The 20,198-nt window shown below is 40.6% G+C and overlaps 1 protein-coding gene across 4 annotated transcripts in view; it reads left to right on the forward strand.

Moving 5' to 3' along the window:
- The first annotated feature begins 1,710 nt into the window (after positions 1-1,710).
- Positions 1,711-20,198, forward strand: part of COL14A1 (collagen type XIV alpha 1 chain) — a 211,633-nt gene continuing 193,145 nt past the window's right edge. For all 4 annotated transcript variants that reach the window (XM_021688762.1, XM_021688763.1, XM_021688765.1 and 1 more), the window contains exons 1-3: positions 1,711-1,774; positions 1,991-2,214; positions 16,672-16,797. In XM_021688762.1, coding sequence (XP_021544437.1) covers positions 16,710-16,797 — 88 coding nt within the window. In that variant the 5' untranslated portion in view covers positions 1,711-1,774; positions 1,991-2,214; positions 16,672-16,709. The remainder of the gene's footprint in view (positions 1,775-1,990; positions 2,215-16,671; positions 16,798-20,198) is intronic.

Consider the following 20,198-nt stretch of genomic DNA (forward strand, 5'->3'; position numbering starts at 1 on the left):
TGTGGAATTAAAGACAAACAAACACAGCGGAAACAGACCCACAAATACAGAGAACAAATCGGTGGTTGCCACAAGGGAGGGAGTAGAGGGGTGGGCAAAATGGGTGAAGGGGAGTAGGAGGTACTGGCTTCCAGTTAGGGACAAATACGTCCCAGGGATAGAAGGTCCAGCATAGGGAATGTAGTCAGTGGTATTGTAACAGGGCTGCATGGTGACAGATGGTAGCTACACTCGTGGTGAGCACGGCATACATACACATGTGTCAAATTACTATGTTGTACACATGAAAATAATGTAACACTGTGTATCAGCTCTACTTACATTTTAAAAAAGAGATTTTATTAGTGAAAAGGGGGAACAGAGGACGATGGAAGTGGGCACTTGCATGGGGAGGTGGGACGAGGAACAACCGAAGCGGTGGTTGTCTCCAGGAATAAATCCCGCATTTCAGGAATCCTGGTCTCTGCACTTCAATCTAGGTGGATGGCGAGCTTTCCAGTTCCCGCCCTCTCCCAAGCCTCCAGGCGAGGACACCAGGTGGCGCTCGAACCCTTGCAGTAGTCTCCCCGAGCGCTTGGATTCCGAAGCCTGTCTCCTTAAAAATCGCGCTGGCTGCCCGACCGCAGAAAATTTTGTTCTGTGAAGCGCAGTTGCAAAAGGGCGCCGAGCTTGGCCGCGCCCTGGGGCCGAGCTGAGGCCAATTTGAAAAAGGACCAGCGGAGGCAGAGCATCGGCGGGGGCTGGAGCGGGACCTTTGCACTCCAACCGCAGGGCCCGCGGGAAGTTGCCAGCGTTTCCAAGTAGATGAATCTGCACGCAACATCGGGGAAGGCGGAGTTGGTGGCTAACAGTGGTTGGGACGGTTAGAAAGTCTAATGGACCCCCTTTAAGGCTTTCAAAAGCCCTTCTCTCTGTATTCTCAGCTGGGCATGTGGGAAGCCTGTTTAAGAGGACCCCTTGCCCTTTCTCTTCTGTCCATTACCGGCCTTTAGCCGTTTTCCAACGTGAGAAAGCATTTTCTTGCAAAAATGAGTTGTTGCTAAATTTCTGTCGTTTCTGTAACTCCCTCCCCAACATTTGTGCGCACAAAAGCTGGATTGTAAAGAACGCCGCCGACGAGGGTTAAGGACGATGACTTTCTAAAGGGGCCCAGAGGGTGACAGCGCAGCCCTGGTTTCTCGAGACCGGGCGCGAGGTCTGGCGCACCTCGTGTGCTTCACATTTCAGGTAAAGACTCCCGTAAGGTGGCCGGCATGGATCAGAACCACCGGGGTGTTTGATAAATGCAGAGTCCTTGGCCTCAGCCCAGACCTGCTGAAACAGGATCTTTGCGAGTGGGAATCAGTCGCAAAGATCCTGTTTCAGAAAGTCCAAGCCCTGGCCACTGCCAACATTCGTCCTTATAAGCCCACAAAAATATCTAGTTCAACACCCTCAAATGATTCTCCTGCACATTAAACTTTGAGCATCGCCCCTCTGGCGTTTTGCAGCCCTCGTTCGGACAAGGAAGCGAGAAGAGGGGAGGCAGGGTACCCCTTCGCAGTGCGTGCGCGCTCCCAAGCGCGAGGTCCTTGACGCGGGAAGGCAAGTCGTGTCTTGGGAACGGGGAAGTGGGCACCCAGTACCTGAGTCCTGGAGGGCGCCACACCTCGCCAAGCGACCGCAGGGCCTGACTCAGGGGCCCCACAGGAACCGCTGTCGGAGTGAAGGGGAAAGGCGGCTCTTTCTGGGCTCACGACAGCCGACTGCGGCGCGCACCTGGGGCGGCCGCCAGGTTTGGGGACGCGCGGGGGCGGCGCGGGGGCGGGCTCCTCGGAGGACCTCTTGTGCGGCGGGGGTGGGGAAAGGAGGAGGAGATAGGTGGGGGGGCGTATGAGACTTAGGCCTGCCTCCCACCTCCCCAACCTCCGCCTCCGCGGCCACCTTCCGCTCTATAATTGGCCGCCCGCTGGCCTTCCTTTCTTCTTATCTGATCCTGGGCGCCTGGCAGGAGGGAAGCGCTGGAGAGGACGCAGCTCCGGGCTGCACAGAGTGGGAGCTGGAGTGGGAGAGGATGAAAGAGAGGGAGAGGGAGAGAAGAGGCTAATTAAAAGGGGGCACAACGCGGGAAGCAAGCGAGAGCCGTGCGCTGCCAAGAACCAACTCGCGGCGAACTTGGATCCTACCTAGGCGTCGAGAGGTCCCCATCTTGGGCTAGAACATTCCCCTGCACAGGTCAGTTCCAGTCTTTCTCTGCCCTACTTCGGGTCGGCTATGAAAAATCTATTCGTTAGGAAGGAAAAGTGGAGAGGGCGAGTCACCTGCAGAAGCAATGCAATTCCATGATGGACCTTCTCTACGCGCGCGCCCAGGGTGGTCCGGGGACCTCTGGGCTGGGCTGGGACGGTGCACCCAGATGCCTCCTCGCGGGGGTCGCTGGGCAGGGAGTTTGGAGGTGCTACGTGATGCGAATGCAAAGACAGCGACAATGCCTTGTGTTGCTCCCGGGAACTTTGCCCTGTACTTGGGTGCTGTGAGCGCGCGGCGGGAAGACGTGGGTTTGGCTTCGAGACTGGCGATTCCAGCATTTCCAAGTAGAAGGGGCTTAGTAGAGGCGACAATCTGGTGAGAAAGGGGGCTCAGGAACTTGTCTTGGAGAGCTGAATATAAATAGCACGCTATTTTTATTTAGATTGTATTTGGGGGCTCTTGGAAGAGCAGTCGGTGGAGGTCATGGGAGAAAAATTCACCCAGCCCCCCCTTGGTACGGCCACAGATCAGCGCTGGGGTCAGGCGCTAGACGCAAAGAGGAGCAAGCCGACCGAGCTCATTGATGGAGGACGTTGGCAGTAACAGCTCTTATGTGTCTCTGCTCCAGGAAACCCGGATGCTTCGCGCGTTTTGCTTTGGTGTCTGGACGCAGGAGGTTGCGGTTTTGAGATGCACGAGCGGGCTGTGGTGTTGGAGGGTCCTCTCTGCCCCGGCTTTTCCACCCCTAATCTCCTCCGGTTTTATCCCTTGGCACCCCCTTCCTGCTTCGAGCCTCCTGTTCCGCACGCAGCGCCTGGCGGAGATGCAGCCGTCGGAGCTGGGCTTTGGCATGCAGTGCGCCCAGGCAAGACAGGGTTAGGGAAAGGCCAAGAGGAGCCATTGTGGAGCCACAGGAGTGGCCTCTGTCCTTGGCGAGCGCCTGGACGCCGCCTGCGAGTCCTGGACCACAAGCACTCCGATTTTGGCACTGGGTTCTTGGGTCCTCTGCGTGAAGCCTGCCCTCTGGCACAGGAGCTCAGGTTTGACTGGAGGTCACCCCTTCTACTTAGGTACAGGCTTGGGACTTGTCTTTAGGAGAAATGTCCAAATGGAGCTTGCGTGCAGCTCTCACAGGGGCCAGGATTTCCCCCTGAAAAATGCTTCTGGAGCTGCTACCCAAGCCCCCTTCCCTCCAGAAGGTTTGGACTCCCTTTTGGAAGTTTTGGAGAGTCTGCTGGGTAGCAGCTGAAGGGGATAGGAGAGGGAGGAACAAAGAAGTATGGGGTAAGACTTTGGTGGCTCTGTGGGGAGCAGAAATGCAAACAAGTTTTCCTGGAATTCCTCTTTAAGACTTAGGGGCTTCTCCCCGACAAAGGGCCAAGGAGGGCACTTCCTAATTGCAGCGTGGGATGAAGAGGTCTGTGTTCAAATCCTTAAGCAAACAGGCTTAAGCTGGGTGCAATTAGGAAAATTGGTGTTCTGTTTCTGATAAGGTGGTCCAGTTCTGCACACAGAGAACTCACAGGGACGTTTGGAAGGAGTAAATGAGTAAGTGAGTGAATGAAAGGATAGCATCTGGGTTTTTGCTTGTTTCAAAAGAGCAACTTAGATGGATTTCCTCTGAATCTGGCCCTCATAACTTGGTTACTGTAAGTAGACCTCAGGATATTTTTTTAAACAGCTTTATTGAGATATAATTCCTATACCACGCAAGTATACAATACCATGGTTTTTATATTCACCGAGTATATTCACGGAGTTGTGTAGCCATCAGCACTTGCAAGCAATTTTAGAACATTTTTATCATTCCAAGAAGAAATTTCATACTTATTAGCAGAAACTTCCCATTTCTCCCCAATCTGACCCCCCCACCTCATCTCCTGGCAACCACTAATCTACTTGTTGTTCATACTTCATTTAAATGGAGGCATACAATATGTATGTGGTCCTTTGTGAGGGGCTTCTTTCACCTAGCAAAATGTTTTCAAGGTTTATCCCTGATGTACAATATACTCACTCAACACTAGGCATCTCGTCCTTCTGCCTGGAGAGCCCCGTGCCAGGATAGACCTGAATCTCCACTGCAGCCCTGACCTCCTGGGGGTCCCTTTGAAAGGACAGGAGCCACATTGGTGAGGCCTCTCAGTCATCCCCTGGGAAGGATTTCTTGGAACCCATCAGAATTCCTGGAACAATTTTGGGCAGGTCCCAGGCTTCAGGATTGATGGGAGGAGCCCTTTGTCCCTTTTCCTGCTAACGGTCCAGCTGAGGTCCCTAACAGGCCTGCTAATGGTCCAGCTGAGGATTTCAAAGAACACTTGGGGCCTTCCATGAGTGTCTTGATTTTCTGAATCAGCCAGGGCTGTCAAGAATGGACTGAACAGGGTCGCCTAGGTGGCTCAGTCAGTTAAGCGGCTGCCTTTGGCTCAGGTCATGATCTCAGTGGTGTGATTTACGGGACACTGGGTCAAGCCCCAGCCCCCAAAAGGCTCCTTGGGGTGTGTGCCCTTTGGCTCTTAAATACTTCCTCATGTCACCTAGTAAAACACAGAGATCCTTTGCTGACAGTTGAGCAGTTATGTGACTCTAGAGCCACATTTGCTGTCATTTTTATCCAAACTCAGCCAAATGACTGCTGTTTTCCTGGCCTGTCATGTGTAACCCAAGATTCCTTTCAAGGACAAGGGCCTTCCTGAATTACTGCAGGCTGAGGTGGTATTGTTTGAGTCCCCCTGAGCTAACACATTATCTGGGATAATGACAGTTTGCACAGAACAAGGTCATTGGTAAATGAGACCCCAGATGGTCCCTGGGGGAACAGAGGAGACAGCAGGGGTGTGGGCGGAAGGACAGGAAAGCTTAAAGGGGAATGAATAAAACAAACTTCCTCCTCGGCAGATTTGCCCTTGATAGGGCTGATGGCATTTTTTTTTTTTTTTTGAGTACCTATTGAATACCTGCCTTTTTCTCTTTCAGAAACACATTTAAGTCCCTCAAATACTTGCAGAAGTAAATATTTTTCTTCCTTTAGAGATCAGATCACTGAGCTTCTGGGATATAAACTACCTTGCCTGGGGTTACAAAACCAGCCTGTGACAGATACAAGATTAAGAAAAGTCTGTATAAGATTTGAATCCCACTGGATACATTGTCCATCAGCTTCTTGGATGGGGGGTGGGGGAGGGTTGTGTGACGGACATGGAGGCTGTCAACTGAGGCCGTATTAAGTAGCTGAAACAGGGTGGAAGGCAGGAAGATATGGGGGGATCTAAACTTGCTCCTTTTGTGCCCCTGTCCATGTTTCTTAACCTCTCTGAGCTTTAGTTTGCTCATCTAGAAAACAGGGATAACAGTAGCCACTCTATAGGGTTAAGATCTAAGATGATCTAGTACAGAGCCTGGAAGACAAAAAGTGGCTACTTTTGTCTACTGCAGCTTCTTCCTTCTTTCCACTTTCCCCATCTCTCTTTCTCTGCTCCATTTTTTGAGAGGATTGTGACTAGAAAGGCTATGGGAATTCTGAGAGCGGGGTGTCTACGTCAGGGCTTAGAGGCTAGACTTCCCATTTCTTCGAGGTGATTTTTTTTTTAAGATTTTATTTACTGGGGCACCTGGGTGGCTCAGTCGGTTGAGTGTCTGCTTTCAGCTCAGGTCATGATCCCAAGGTCTTGGGATCAAGTCCTGTGTCAGGCTCCTTCCCCTTTGCCTGCAACTCCCCCTGCTTGCGCTCTCTCTCTCTCAAATAAACAAGTAAAATCAAAAAAACAAGTAAAAAAAGAGAGAGAGAGCGCAAGCAGGGGGAGTTGCAGGCAAAGGGAGAAGCAGACTCCCCGCCGAGCAGGGAGCCCGATGCTGGGCTCGAACCCAGAATTTGGGATCATTACCTGAGCCAAAGGCAGACACTTAACCAGTTGGGCCATCCAGGTACCCCCCCCCCCAGGTGATTTTTTTATCTATACTCTTGACAAACTTTTCCTGCAAAGGGCCTTTGTTGGAGCTACACTGGCAGGTGTCTCTAACTTCCAATTTTAGGGAACAGTGCTTGGTCTCTTTCCTCCCAGAAATTACCTGGATTGTTTATGAAAATTGATCCAGAGGGAGACTGGATTTGCTGAGTTCATCAAATGTCTTAGGCTGTGTCTGTAACTAGGAGCACTCAGGGGACGCCTTCTAGGATAAATATCTGTTCCTGGATGGCTTTCCGTCTGGTTTGATACACAGATTGGTATCTACACTGAAAAGAACTGATATCTAAAAATGATATTCCACTGCAGGTTTTTCGCTTCTGTTCTTCCTCTACCTCCCAGACCTGACTCCTGCCATGTCCCAAAACTGTGCTAAGCATTCAAAATACAGTGGGTAACAATACACTTTGGCAGGTAGAAATGCAAATAGCCAATTACAGTACAGTGTTATGTGCTATAGAATGGAATATAAAGATTGCTACCATAGGAACCATAGGGGGAGCACCTGGCCCAGACTTGCAAGATCAGGGAAGCCTTCCTAAAGGATGGGATATCTGCACTGAGATGGGCATCTACCCTTTATACTGCTTATAATAGAGAGTTTAGTTAAAAACAATGCCCCATTTCTTTGACCAAGGAGCTATGTCAGTCCTTAAAAAAAGAAGAGAACAAAGAGAAGCCAGGTAATGGATCATTCCTGAATCAAGGAGCTGTCACTCGAATTTGCCATGCTTTGGGGATGGCTGTGCCTTCTACAGCCTGTAGAATTTACAGCACCTAGTTTAAGACTGAGCAGCTGCATTTCTGAGGCTAATTTGCAGTCAAGTCCCTTGCTGTTAATCTACATAGGGTCTTTATATAAATTAGTGAAAGGTGGTCTCTCTGAGCATAGCCATGCGGTTGGAAGAAGAAAATAGTGCCTTCTCCTCTGAATAACACAGCTTTGCATATAACTTGGAGAATAGAGTGTCTGCCCATTTCACTCATCACTCACTCTTGGCCAAGGGCAAATTGTGCAGTGCATCAACTGCAACCTGTACACATCAGCCCTGATCATTCAGTCATCAATTATTCAATCAATCAACGTTTATTCATGACCTATTATGCACTTTGAACCTTTTTGATTATGGGTTAAACTGCAATATAGATATCTCCTAGTACCCGAAATCCAGAAGGTAAAAGTAGTTACCGAGGTCCTGCAGTCAGATGGAGAGTGTCAGTGGGATAAGGGGAAGATGCAATCCACTGGATGCGTGCAGTGAGGGGTTTAGGCTGGTGCTACACAGATTATGGTTTGCTGTTTGCTGCCCTTCCACACACTGTTACTTCTCCCTGCTGAGATAAAACTGTACCAGGATCAAATATGTCACTAAGCACAAATACGTAAATCTAGTATATCACTAAGCACGCTGTTAGTTCAGCTGAAATATTTTTTTTCATAGCAAAGCTTTCCTGAAAAAGGAAGCAAGATAATGCGTTGATACACATTTTGGTATAATTTCCTTATCTCATTGTGGACCAATAACAAACAGTTCATAGACTGGCGATTTTGAGGAGCACCAATCTGGGTAACATTGACCCATATCTGGCCAGGAAGGTGATCTTAGATCCTTTCTGTTTTTATACTATTTACTGTCTTCCTCTTTCTGTCCTTCTCCTCCTCCTCCTCCTTCTTTTTCTCCTCCTTCTCCTTCTTTTTTTTCTACCTTCTTATCTTTGTCTTTATAATTTTTCATCTCCTTCCTGTTTCCTTATTTCTAGCTTATTATTTCTTTCCCTTCCATTGTGATGTTGTGAATTTGATTCAGTTTTTTTTTTTGTAATTTAAAAAGCGAAATGAGAGGAGCCCAAATACATAAGATAAGAAATGAAATGAAATGAAAATAGAAAACAAGCACAAAATTAGAGGACTTTACAAGACTAGAATAGTAATTACAATTATTGTATGTCAATATATTAGAAAAGGAGGATGTAATGGATTATTTTTAACAAAATGGAAATTACTAAATTACTAGAATACTCTAGGTTTACAGAAATTGTATATTATAAATAAGACAATAGGCATAAAAATTTTGAAAAGTAGTTAAAACGTAGTTAAAAAGCAGCCTCCCCCAAATGCCAGACTTCCATGGTTTTGCAGTTAAATGCTAAAAAAAAGGAAAAAAATGTACAAAAAATTCAGTAATAGCAATACTATTATAACTGTTCCAAAGGACCATTTATAGAAAGAATGGAAACTTCATATTTTTATGAAATGTGTATATACTGATATACACATTTGACACAGCATAAAAAAGAAAGCTACAGATCATCTCACTTATTAATATGAATTAATGTGTATTAGCAAATAGAACCCAGTAACACATCAAAGAATAATATGCCTCTCTATTGTCATTGCAGTTGCTTTTTATAGGCTTGTTATCAGGAATTATGAATGCTCTGACTTTGTTCTTCTTTTGTTTTTTTTTAAATATTTTATTTATTTATTTGTTAGAGAGCACACAGCAGAGCGAGTGGCAGGCAGAGGGAGAGAGGGAGAAGCGTCCCAGGGACACTGGGATCATGAACTGAACTAAAGGCAGATGCTTAACTGACTGAGCCACCCAGGTGTCCCTGACTTTATTCTTTTTTAAAAGATTGTTTTGGTTTTTCTAAGTCCTTTGCATTTCCCTGCAAGTTTTTAGAATCAATTAGTTAATTTCTATAAAAAATGACTTGAGATTTTTTATAAGATTGCTTTGAATCTATAGATTAATTTGAAGACTTCCTAACAATTGGGTTTTTCAATCCATGAACATGGTATACTGTTCTGTGTATTTAGGCATTTTTAAGTTTCTCTTAGGAATTCAGATTTGTATTTTTTTCTGGTTTTTACACCGAAGAATGTGGAACATACCATGTCTTACTGATTTCTAAGTATTTTGTGTTTATGATGTTATTGTATATGGAATTTTACAAACTATTTTCTTTTCCATTTGTTTGCTGCTAGAAGAACATGATTAATTTTTGCCTATTGATCTGTGTCCTGCAAACTTCCTAAATTTACTTATTAGTTTAAGTAGGTTTTTTTTCTTTTATATGTTCTTTAGGATTTTTTGTGCAAAAAATCATGTTGATTTTAAATACAGTTTTGGTTCTTTCTTCCCATTCTTCCTTCCTTCCTTCCTTCCTTCCTTCCTTCTTTACTGCACTGGCTAGGACCTCTAGTAAAATGCTGAATGAAATGATAAAAATGTTACAGCGTTGATATCCATGTCCTATTCTTGATCTTAGGAGAGAAACATTCAATATTTCTCCATTAAATATGATTTTTCAATAGATGCCCTTTATCAGATTGATAAAGTTACCCTCTATTCTTATTTGCTGAGTTTCTTTTAATCATGAATGGGTAGTGGATTTTTCAACTGCTTTTCATGCTTCTAGTGAGATGATATGTATATTTATTTATATATTGGTCCAAGATGCAGAATGATATTGTTTTAAAATATTAACTAGTCATAACATTTATAGAATATACCCCACTTGGTAATGATTTTTATTATTTTTATATATATTGGTGAATGGATTTTTGTTTCTATGTTCATGGGGGATATTCTGTAATTTTTATTTTTTATAATGACATCTGATTTTGATAAAAGGATTATGCTAGCTCACCTCTGTTTTCTGAAAAGGTTTGCATGGATTGATATTTTATCTCCCTTAAATATTTGATAGAATTCACTAGTGAATGCATTTGGATTGTGATTTTCTTTTTAGGAATATATATATATTAAATATTTATTTGAGTATAATTGACACACAATGGTACATGAGTTTCAGGTGTACAAGACAGTGAGTGATTCAACAAGTTTATACATTATGTTATGGTCACCACAAACGTAACTACTATCTGTCCTGATACATTGCTATTACAATGTCATTGACATATTCTTTATGCTGTGCCTTTTATTCCCATGACTTATTCATTCCATAACTGGAAGCCTGTATCTCCCACTCCCCTTTTCCATTTTGTTCAACATCCATCCCCCTCCCCTCTGGCAACCATTAGTTTGTGAATATTTTTAATAACAAATTCAATCTCTATAATAGAGGGCTGTTTGGATTTTCTGTTTTTTCATGTGTCTGTTTTAGCAAGTTGAGTGTTACAAGGGTTTTTTCCAATTAAGTTAAATTGTTGGACTTATTGGCATAAAGTTATTAATATTTTTCCTTTCTTCGTGTGAAATATGTAGTGATATAATTTCTTTTTTTCCTTGTATTGTTAGTTGTGTTTCCAATCTTTGTTTCTTGATCACTCTTTCTTAAAATTTTTCAATTTATTAATATTTCAAAGAAGGAAATATTGGCTTTGCTAATTTTCACTAATATTAATTTTATAGTGCTTTGATTTTTACTCTTATCTTTATTAATCCCTTTCTTCAACTTAATTTGGATTTAATTTGCTCTTATTTTTCTGGCTTCTTTAGGTGGAACATTGAGATCATTGATTTTAAATCTTTCTTCCTTTTATGTAAATATATTAACCTCAAAATTTCTCTCTAATCCCTCAGCTGCATTCCACAGATGTTCATGTGTTGTCTTTGTATTTTTGTTCCCTTTCAAATATTTTTCTTAATTTCCATTTTCATTTCTTCTTTGACCTATGGATTAATTAGAAACATGTTTAATCTCCAGTTTTTGAATTTGTAAAGATATTTTAATATTGTTGATTTCTAATTAATACTGTTACTGTCAGAAGGCATACTCTGTAAACTTTCAAACTTTTGACATTTTTTTAAGTCTCATTTTATGGCCCAGAATGTGGCCTATTTTATAAAACTTTCTATGTACACTTAAAAAAACAGTGCATTCTGCAGTTGGTGGATGTAATGTTCAATAAATATAAATTTATTGATAGAGTTACTAGCATCTGCTGTGTTCTTACTGATAGTTTGTTTAGTTTTTCGTCAATTTCTGAGAGGAGTGTTAACATCTCTAGCTTTGCTTATTATTCCATCCTTCCATTCCATTCCATATCAGTTTTTGCTTCATGTATTTTGAGGCTCTATTATTAAATGCACACACATTTACGATGGCTAAGTTTTTTTTATTCTTGACTCTTTATCATTCTGAAGTATCCAGGATTTGAGGAGAGTTTTTATCCTGATTTTATTTCTCCTTATTGTGGCTCACACTTTTCTGAACATGTCCCTTCTCAATTTCCAGTCTCTGGAGTTCCTGAACTCTTCTGCTCTTTGATTCTTTATGCTAATAAGACTGGCTTTCCACTTGATCTCTAGTCAAAATGCCATGCCCAGTGAGGAGTTCACTCAGGGAGAGAAAGGCTAATCACCCAGGTAATAGTACCCAAACGAGGTTTTCTTTATTCCTAACTTAGAAGTGTTTTCTACTATGTCATGATGCTAACAGAGAAGAGTAATAACCGCTAACTTCCTCTGGGGCTTGTTTTTAAGTAGACCTCATTAGCCAATCCTGGAAACTTCTTTGATTCTTCTGGATGTGAGGAGGGTGCTATTTTCATTGGAGAGAAGAAATAAGGAATGGTAAACAATGTCAACATGTTGGGTAATACATTAGATCTGTTTTTAGTCTTTGCTTTTTTAATCTACAGATCTGTATGACCTACATCATTGATTGACTGTAAAAGTCTCCTTGTATACTGTGAACCTTAAAGTATAAACAAAGGAGGGTTGGGGAAAGCATCTCAGAGGTCATATTTTCCAGTTCCCCTTCCTTTCTATAGCATCTGTTAGGGGCAAAACCTAACCTGCTACTGCCTCTGAATTTCTAGTAAGAGAGAAGAACCGGTTCTAAGTGTGGAGAATTTTTACATCCAAATCCACATCTCTGTGGGTCAGTCCAGTGATTCAAGTTTGATTTGCAGAAGCTGCACAAAATATCTTGTTTTATTTTCCACATGAAAGCTCTTCACATATTTGAAGACATTCATCACGTGCCTCTGATTCTGATTTTTCCTAGGCTTAAAACATGCTTAAACATCCCCAATTCTTTTAAATCTTCTTTGCATGAACTTGTCAACTAGAACTGCTAAGTTTTTGTTTTTGTTTTTTTTTTAAGTCTGTGAGTTGCTCTTAAGTCAAATCTTCCACATCCTCATATGGTTGATTATTTTGAATCTATATAGAGCTGTCATCTGGAAAATGATAAAATATGGGTAGGAATATATTTTGAAAAGTTTAAAGCAGTTCACCCATGCAAATAATTGTGTCTCTATCATTATCTGGGTCTTCAGTTTTTGCCTAAACCTTTTGCCAAGTTAGTCCCAACACCTTAATATGATGGGGTAGATAAAGACTTCTTGGATTTCCTTCCTCCTTTAGTATATACTCAAGTAGTAAATTTGTTGATTGTTATCATTACTTTGTCCTTCATGTTCCTTCAACCCGTTGCTAACATGAAATGAAGTAGAACTTTTCGAGAGCTATCTGTATTCTAAGTACATTATCTGCATTACCTTAATCATTGGATAAAGTAGATGTTAATTTGCACATTTTGTATAAAGAAACCAAGTCTAAGTGGTTAAACCAGTTAGCCAAGTACCCCTAACAAATTATTGGCAGATTGTCTTCCTACCTCCCAGTTTTCTATTTATACCACCACTTTGTGCTAACTCTTTGTTCTATTTCATACTTATTTTATGTAGATTTGCAATGTATTTGCTGGTGGTCTTTCTTTTCAATAAAATAGTGAGATCACTGAGGGCAGGGATTATGTAGTATAACGTTTTGTATTTTCCTTAGTACCAAGTAGAGAGCTTTGGTTTCTAATACTACAAATAACACACTCTCTTAAGGTCTCTTAAGGCCATATGCCAGATGGCTAGCAAGAATTTTGTTTAAGTTCATAGTTTTTTTCGTAAGTCAGCACTCATTGGATAGAACATTATCCAAGATTTGAATGTATATGTGTGTGTAAGTCTGTGCAAGTGTTTGTATATGTATACGAGTGGTTTACAAAAACTTTAGAATAAATGTTTTAAGGAATTTTGATAAAACTGGCTGTACTCAGAGCCTTTGCTCCTTATTAAACTCAACTACACAAGTGACATTAAATAAAACAAACACATGAAGTAGAAGAAGGGCAAATTAGTCCTAACGGGGATAGTTTGAAATTACTGACTACGAAATTGTGGCAGTGTTTTGAGAAAACTTGTACTAAACATTATCAACTTTCCCAAAATTGGGTTTATACCTTCTGAACTTAGAACTAAGTGGCCATTTTTAACATGTTTTTAAACAACAGCAAAAAAAATTAAGGCAGAGTTATTTGTGTTGGGCAGGCTTTTCGGCAGTTTCAACAAATTAGGCTTTGACATTTTGGTAAATGTTAAAGTATCTCATGGCACTTTAATAGGAATTAGGATTTTTCTTGCCCCTATTTTACTGTCCAAAAATTTGGAGACTTGGCAGAAAACCTTGGGAAAACTAAAATTCCACTTCTCTCAATATGGTATTACTCATCCCAATTTAAAGTAAACAATAGAAAGGAAGATTTAAAGATGAGCTATGGATACAATTCTTTCCATATAAATAATACTGTTTTTAAAAAAAAAAAAATTACCAAGAGTAGGGTAGAATTAGTTAATTAGTTAATTAATTAAAATTAAATTTTATGAGAGTCCATAGTCTCTCATGATTCGTCTCCCCCTCCGATTTACCCCACTTCATTTTTCTCTTCCTGCTATAGTCTTCTTCTTCTTTTTTAAACATATAATGTATTATTTATTTCAGAGGTACAGATCTGTGATTCAGTGGGTATTAAAGAGGGCACGTACTGAATGAAGCACTGGGTGTTATACGCAAACAATGAATCATGGAATACTACATCAAAAACTAATGATGCAATGTATGGTGATTAACATAAAATAATAAAATTTTAAAAATAAATAAATTTAAAAAATGCAACATTAAAAAAATTAATTTTTATGAGATGCAGATTAACTTCCAATGTGTCATGTTAATTATTGCTTCAAAACACCTGGACATAGGAATTGTAGTATTTTGAAGAAAACAGAGAAAGGCTTTTGGATTATGGCTTGTAAAATGATCTTTTTCTCCTATGCTAAAAACTGTCATGTGGTATCTGATTAAAGTGTATGCCGGAAACACAGATGTGGCGTGTTTCCTTACTTCTCCTTTTCTTTGCCTTGTTCTGATTAAAACCTATGGTTATAGTGTTGGGGCACAAAACCTTAGAATATTTATTTGAGTTGAGAGAGTGATTCTGCTGGTATGGTTTTTTTGGGGTGTAGTGGACAGCTCTCTGGGTGACTGGCAGATTTGTTGATTTCCTGGTTGCAATAGGGCTGAAGCCTACTCCCATATCTTTTCAAATCCTCTGTATTCATGCCTTCTGTCTACATAAATGCTACTCACATCCCTTTGGATAATCCACCTAATCTTGTTCTTTTTGCCTCTGTAGAGTGAGGGTTCTATATATGCCCTAGGGTCTTTCTTCCTTTAATTCATCAAAATTTATTCACCATTTGCCCAACTTCCTCTGGGTTGTGACAAATGGTTGGTTTACTAATCTGCAGTGAATCAACCCAAGCTAAAATGCTCAATATATATAAAATAAATATATATGTTAATCCCTTAATGTGTTGCTTATTCTTTTAGGATAGGCACTTAATGTATTGCCTATTCCAATATGTGAATGTCTTAATCCAAGGAAATATTCTTTTGTAATTAGCATTTGGAAACGATGGTAGGCTGATAGAGGAAGATATTTTTTGGGTCCCTAGATACAATTGAGTACCTTCTTTAATTTTCATGATAGAATCTTAACTTGATTATTTATATGATTATCAAAGTTACAGATCTCCCTTTTACTGGCAACACAAGAGTTGTACACACTGTCATTAGGTATTATAAAAAAAGTACTTGCCAAAAAAAATTTTTTTGAACAATTGCTTGAAGGAAATACAATTATTTATTCCTCTGGAGTCACTGTATTACTCTGGAATAACACCAGGATCTCAGAGATTTAAGTGCATCAGTCATATTGCTTTGAGAGTTCACAGGCTTATACTTCGCTATATTCACTGAGATAACTCTTCAGTTAAAAAAAGAAATTAAAGCTTATGTGATGTGGCCAAAGCATATTCAGAGGAAAATTAATGGCCTCAAATAAAGAATCATATTATATTACTTGAAGACTCAACAAAAAAATTACAAAGAACAATGAAAAACAAATAAAACAATAAAAGCAGAAAAGCCAAAAGAAGCAATTCCTAATAAGTGCAGAAATAAATAAATAAATAAAACCCATAATATTGACAAGTTAAAAAAAAAGCTTATTCTCAAAAAAACTGCAAGGTGGACAAATATATAGATTCTCCATTCTGGAGGGACAGGAGAAGTCAGAAATACACTACTTTAATAGTGGTAATGGAACTGTAACCAAGAAAGATATGCTTTAAATTGAGAGATCATACAACTCTGAGCTAATAAACCTTATAATTAAATATGTCTCAAATATCACAGTAGACATACTAAAAACATTATTTGCTATTTATCTGAAATTTGCCTCAGATCCTTTGTGAAACAATATTGAAGAATGAATGAATGAATATATGAATGAAAAAATGCCCTGGGTAGAAAAGAACTTTTGAGATGTCTTTTTGCTCTCTGTGAAAGGACTCAGAATTTCTCCTCGGTAATGGCTTATAATAGAGTTGTCATCAAGAATTTGTAGACTGGCCTCATAAATACCAACCAGTCACCCTTGCTTCTTCTCTCTCCATGCTGCTTCTTTTCCTCCCTCCTTCTTTTCTTCCTTTCCTACATTTTTCCCCTTTTCATCTCTCTCTCTTTTTCTTACAGTTTTTCTTTCATTGATTTCCTCATGAAAAAGAAAACCTTGGACTTGTTTTTAGATTCACACATGAGAGAAAAAAAAAGTTATCAGAAAAGATGAAAGGATTATGGATTTTTCAGCCCAGTGAAATAGAAGCAGAATAGTGATTCCATATTAATACAAAGTGTTTTTTCACGTTCTTTTTGATTACCAGAGGAAAGGTCCCATATATCATCTTTACTTTGTAGGCAAAAGAAGGCAACAGTAGAACTTTTAACTTTATGTGAAAAATACTGGTGGAGCACATTACTGTCAAGGAAATTGTGATTGTCTGATGACAATGGTCATTTTAGGTAAACTTTTGGAATTTATCCATTTGGAAAACTCCCTGGGCAATGTATGCCTTACAAAGAGTCACTGAGGACTTTCTGAACTTCTTTTCCTACATATTTCATATCATTCTCCCCATTTGCAGCATCATCTGAGAAAATTTTCTTTTATCAGTTTATATTTCAGAGTGAAATATATGGTGCCGTAGGGAATGAATTACTTCCTGACATTACTAATCCATGTTGGTTGGCTTGCTTGCCTGTCCTGGATGACTACATATACTTCATTTTCAGGCTTCTGAAAATCTTCCTCTGCTCTCTATTTCCAGGACTGCTGCTGCATCCCATGTGAAAAGCAGAGGATAAAATGAAGATTTCTCAGTGCAACATGCAAAACTGGCCGTTTCCAGCTCTGCTGGTCATTTCTTATTTTTGCGCCATTGTCCAGGGTCAAGGTAATGCAAAGCTTGAAGATAATCATTAGGGCCTGGGACTCTAGCTACATTGGTTCTGGTTATTATTTATTTTATTTACCCTAATAGTGTTGCACGGGTTCTACTGTGTTTCTAGGCAGGGTCATATGTTGGCTTTTACTCAGTTTTACCAGCTGTTTACCTTGTAGAAATGTGCCACAACTTTGATGAGGGTTAAGACCTCACCAGGAACTGAGCATAGTAATTTTGTGGTGGTTTGTTAAACAGCTCATTCTTCACATGCTTCTGAAGAGGCTGTGCAGTTTTAATTAGGAAAGGCCAAATTTGCATGCTACAAAATCAGTTCCATTAATGAGGAGCTATGATGGGTGTGTGTATGTACTCCAGTCATGCCTTGTCTCTTAGGCATAGAGGGTCTACAAAATATTTCTACCACTTCATACCTGGTCTTTATTATTTTGTTCCTTTCTTAAAAACTAGCACATAGTGTAAAGTTACCAAAAGCCTGGCAGAGGCTGCTGATATGCCATTTTAAGCATTTCCAAAGATGTCTAGCTTTGTTTTCATTGAACTTAGTTTTTGAATTCTATCTGTATTACTGGGATCTGCACTTTTATTCTCCATTTCCACTCGTTTTTATAAAATATGTTAGGAGTTGGTAAACTACCAACTCATGGGCCAAATCTGACCCACTGTTTGTTTTGTCATCAAAGTTTTATTGGATGCAAGTATTTGTTTACCTGTGTCTGTGCCAACTTTCACATTGCGAAGTCGAGTAGTTGTGAAAGAGACCGTATAGCCCACAGAGCCTGAAATATTTATTATCTGGCCTTTTGCAGAAAAAGTGTGCTAACCTCCGAAGTAAGTGCACAACATGTATAAGTAAGCAAAACTCCATTACTAGGTAAACATGATAATCTTGCAGAAGCAGAAATGTCGGTGCTGAAATAGTCATTCGTCAGCTTAGCAAGGAAATCTACATGTGATAAAGAAAGTTATTTTAGGAGTGTTAATGTCTAAGGCTTGGAATTTATGGTTATAGAAAAGTCAAATGTTAAGAACCACCACACCCTGCTTCCTTAAAGTGAGGCATGCTTGTTTGGAAAGGCATGGAACTTGACCCTCTGCACGTTCAAATAGTGTTAAAGCCATATTTCCAACTGCTTCATGCAACACATAGGAACCAGTTGGACAGACAAATTCTGCTTCCCCTACTTACATTAATACAAGGACGCTATTGGAAGTGAGACTAGAAATCCCAGATAACTTACCATCTAAATTGTGGGATACAAGACGCAAGGTCTTTGGAACAAAGGGCAGCCAAATCACAAAGCCCTTCAGAGCTGCCGTCTTAGTCTAACTTAATTCAGAAATGGTCATTTGTGGAGTAACTGATCATACAGAGTGTCCTTCTGGGATACTTTTGGGGATGCCGTTGACCAGCCACATGTTATTGGCCAAATTCCATTTTTAATGAACATTTATGGGGCACATACTGTGTGTCAGGTTCAGGATACAAAGTGAGTAGAACTTCACTCTGTCTTCCAGCAGCTTACTGTTACTCAGGAGACAGAGGTATAGGCAGATAAATCGCCACGCAAGTTTTGGTGGGGTGGGGTGGGGGGGTTGTGTAGCAAAAGACAAAGATGGAAAAGCATACTGGAGCCAGACTGTGGAGGATTTTAAACAGCTCCATTTTTTAGAGTGACTCTGATAGCAATATCGATGATACTCGTATTTGTGATTTATAGGGGCTTGGGGAATAAGTTAAGTAAGAGAGATCATTAGAAAATTATATTTACTATCTGGGAAGTAGCTGTTGGGGGCCTGAACTAGGCAGGAGAATAGAAAGAAGAGAATGAATCCAAGAAACATTTCAGAGGTAGAAGGGATAGAAGTTGTTTTCCGATTAGACGCGGAGGGAGTTGTGAAAGGAAAATGTCAAAGATGACTCTAAGGCTTTTTGCTGGAGAACTGAGTAGATGGGGCCTTTAATTTCGACCCCTATGTTATTGTTGCTTTTGTATCTTTGTGTCATAGTTGTTTGTTTACCTACGCTCATTAAAACAGTAGTTCTCTCCTTAGTGTCTGTATCTCTGATACAGAACAATGGCTCATAGTATACATTTGTTGAAGAGATTAATAAAAGAATAAGCAGGGCGCCCAGGTGGCTTAGTCAGTTAAGCGTCTGACTCTTGATTTCGGCTCAGGTGTTGATCTCAGGGTCGTGAGATCGAGCCCTGTGTCGGGCTCCATGGTTAGTGGGGAGTTTCCTTGAGATTCTCTCCCTCTCTCTCTGCCCCTCCCCCTGCTTGGGCACACACTCCCTCTCTCTCTCTCTCTCTCTCTCTCAAATAAATAAATCTTTAAAGAAACAAAAGAATAAGCAATGAAGCAATTTTAAGCTGAAGATGATGAGGTCAGTCTTAGATACATATATGGAGCTTTAAAGGGCTTGTGGAACATTCAGGACAAGATGTCTGGTGGGTAGTGGATGGTCTGGAGCTTAGGTGAAAGAGATGAGGGCAGGGAATATATCTGAATTGTTTTGTGCTTGGAGGTTAGCTGATAGGGACCCGTGAACCAAAAAGGCATGGCCTGATGGAGCGAAGTGAGGATGAAATATGGAGGACATCAACAGTTAAGAAGTTAAAGGAAGAAAAAGGATGATTGAAATTTTCAAAAAAGCAATTGTAAAGAGGGTCAGGGGAATGTAGTGCCCTAGAAGAGAAGGCTGCAGAAACTTTCAAGAAGGAAGATAGTGGGCACATGTGGGAGGAAATCCTAGTAAGAAAAGGCTTTGGATGTCATGGACTTTGGCTTTTAGGAAAGTATGTAAGACGTTTGAGAAACTGAATCTTAGTTCTAACTACCATGACACCATTTATTTACATGATTGTTTTGAGTAGAGAATAAAGAATGTGAAATGCTTTATTTGATTTATTTTCTCCTTTTTTTTTCTTTAAGATTTTAAAAATTTAAGTAGTCTCTATACCCAACATAGAGCTCAAACTTACAACTCCGAGGTCAAGAGTCGCATGGTCTACCAACTTAGCCAGCCAAGCACCCCAATTGATTTTCTACTTTCAATTTTTTTTCAAGTTTATTTTTAAGTAAGCTCTATACCCAACGTGGGGCTCAAACTCACGACCCCAAGATCAAGAGTCGCAAGCTCTTCTGACTGAGCCAGTCATGTGCCCTTGATTTTCTACTTTTAAAGCAGACATAGTAGCGAGTTCCTGTGGGTTGGCCAATTTTGACACTAATCTGCAAAGCCACATGTGAATGTGTTTGACATTCAATATAGTACTTTGCTAAAGGCAGGTGTGTTGACTTGCTAGTCGACACTAATTACTCTCAAACTTTATGTTCTTATAGGCATTTTGGAGACACATTTATTCACAAAATGAAAAGAAAAGGTC

Source organism: Neomonachus schauinslandi, chromosome 4, assembly GCF_002201575.2.
Source record: "Neomonachus schauinslandi chromosome 4, ASM220157v2, whole genome shotgun sequence".
Lineage (NCBI taxonomy): Eukaryota > Metazoa > Chordata > Mammalia > Carnivora > Phocidae > Neomonachus > Neomonachus schauinslandi.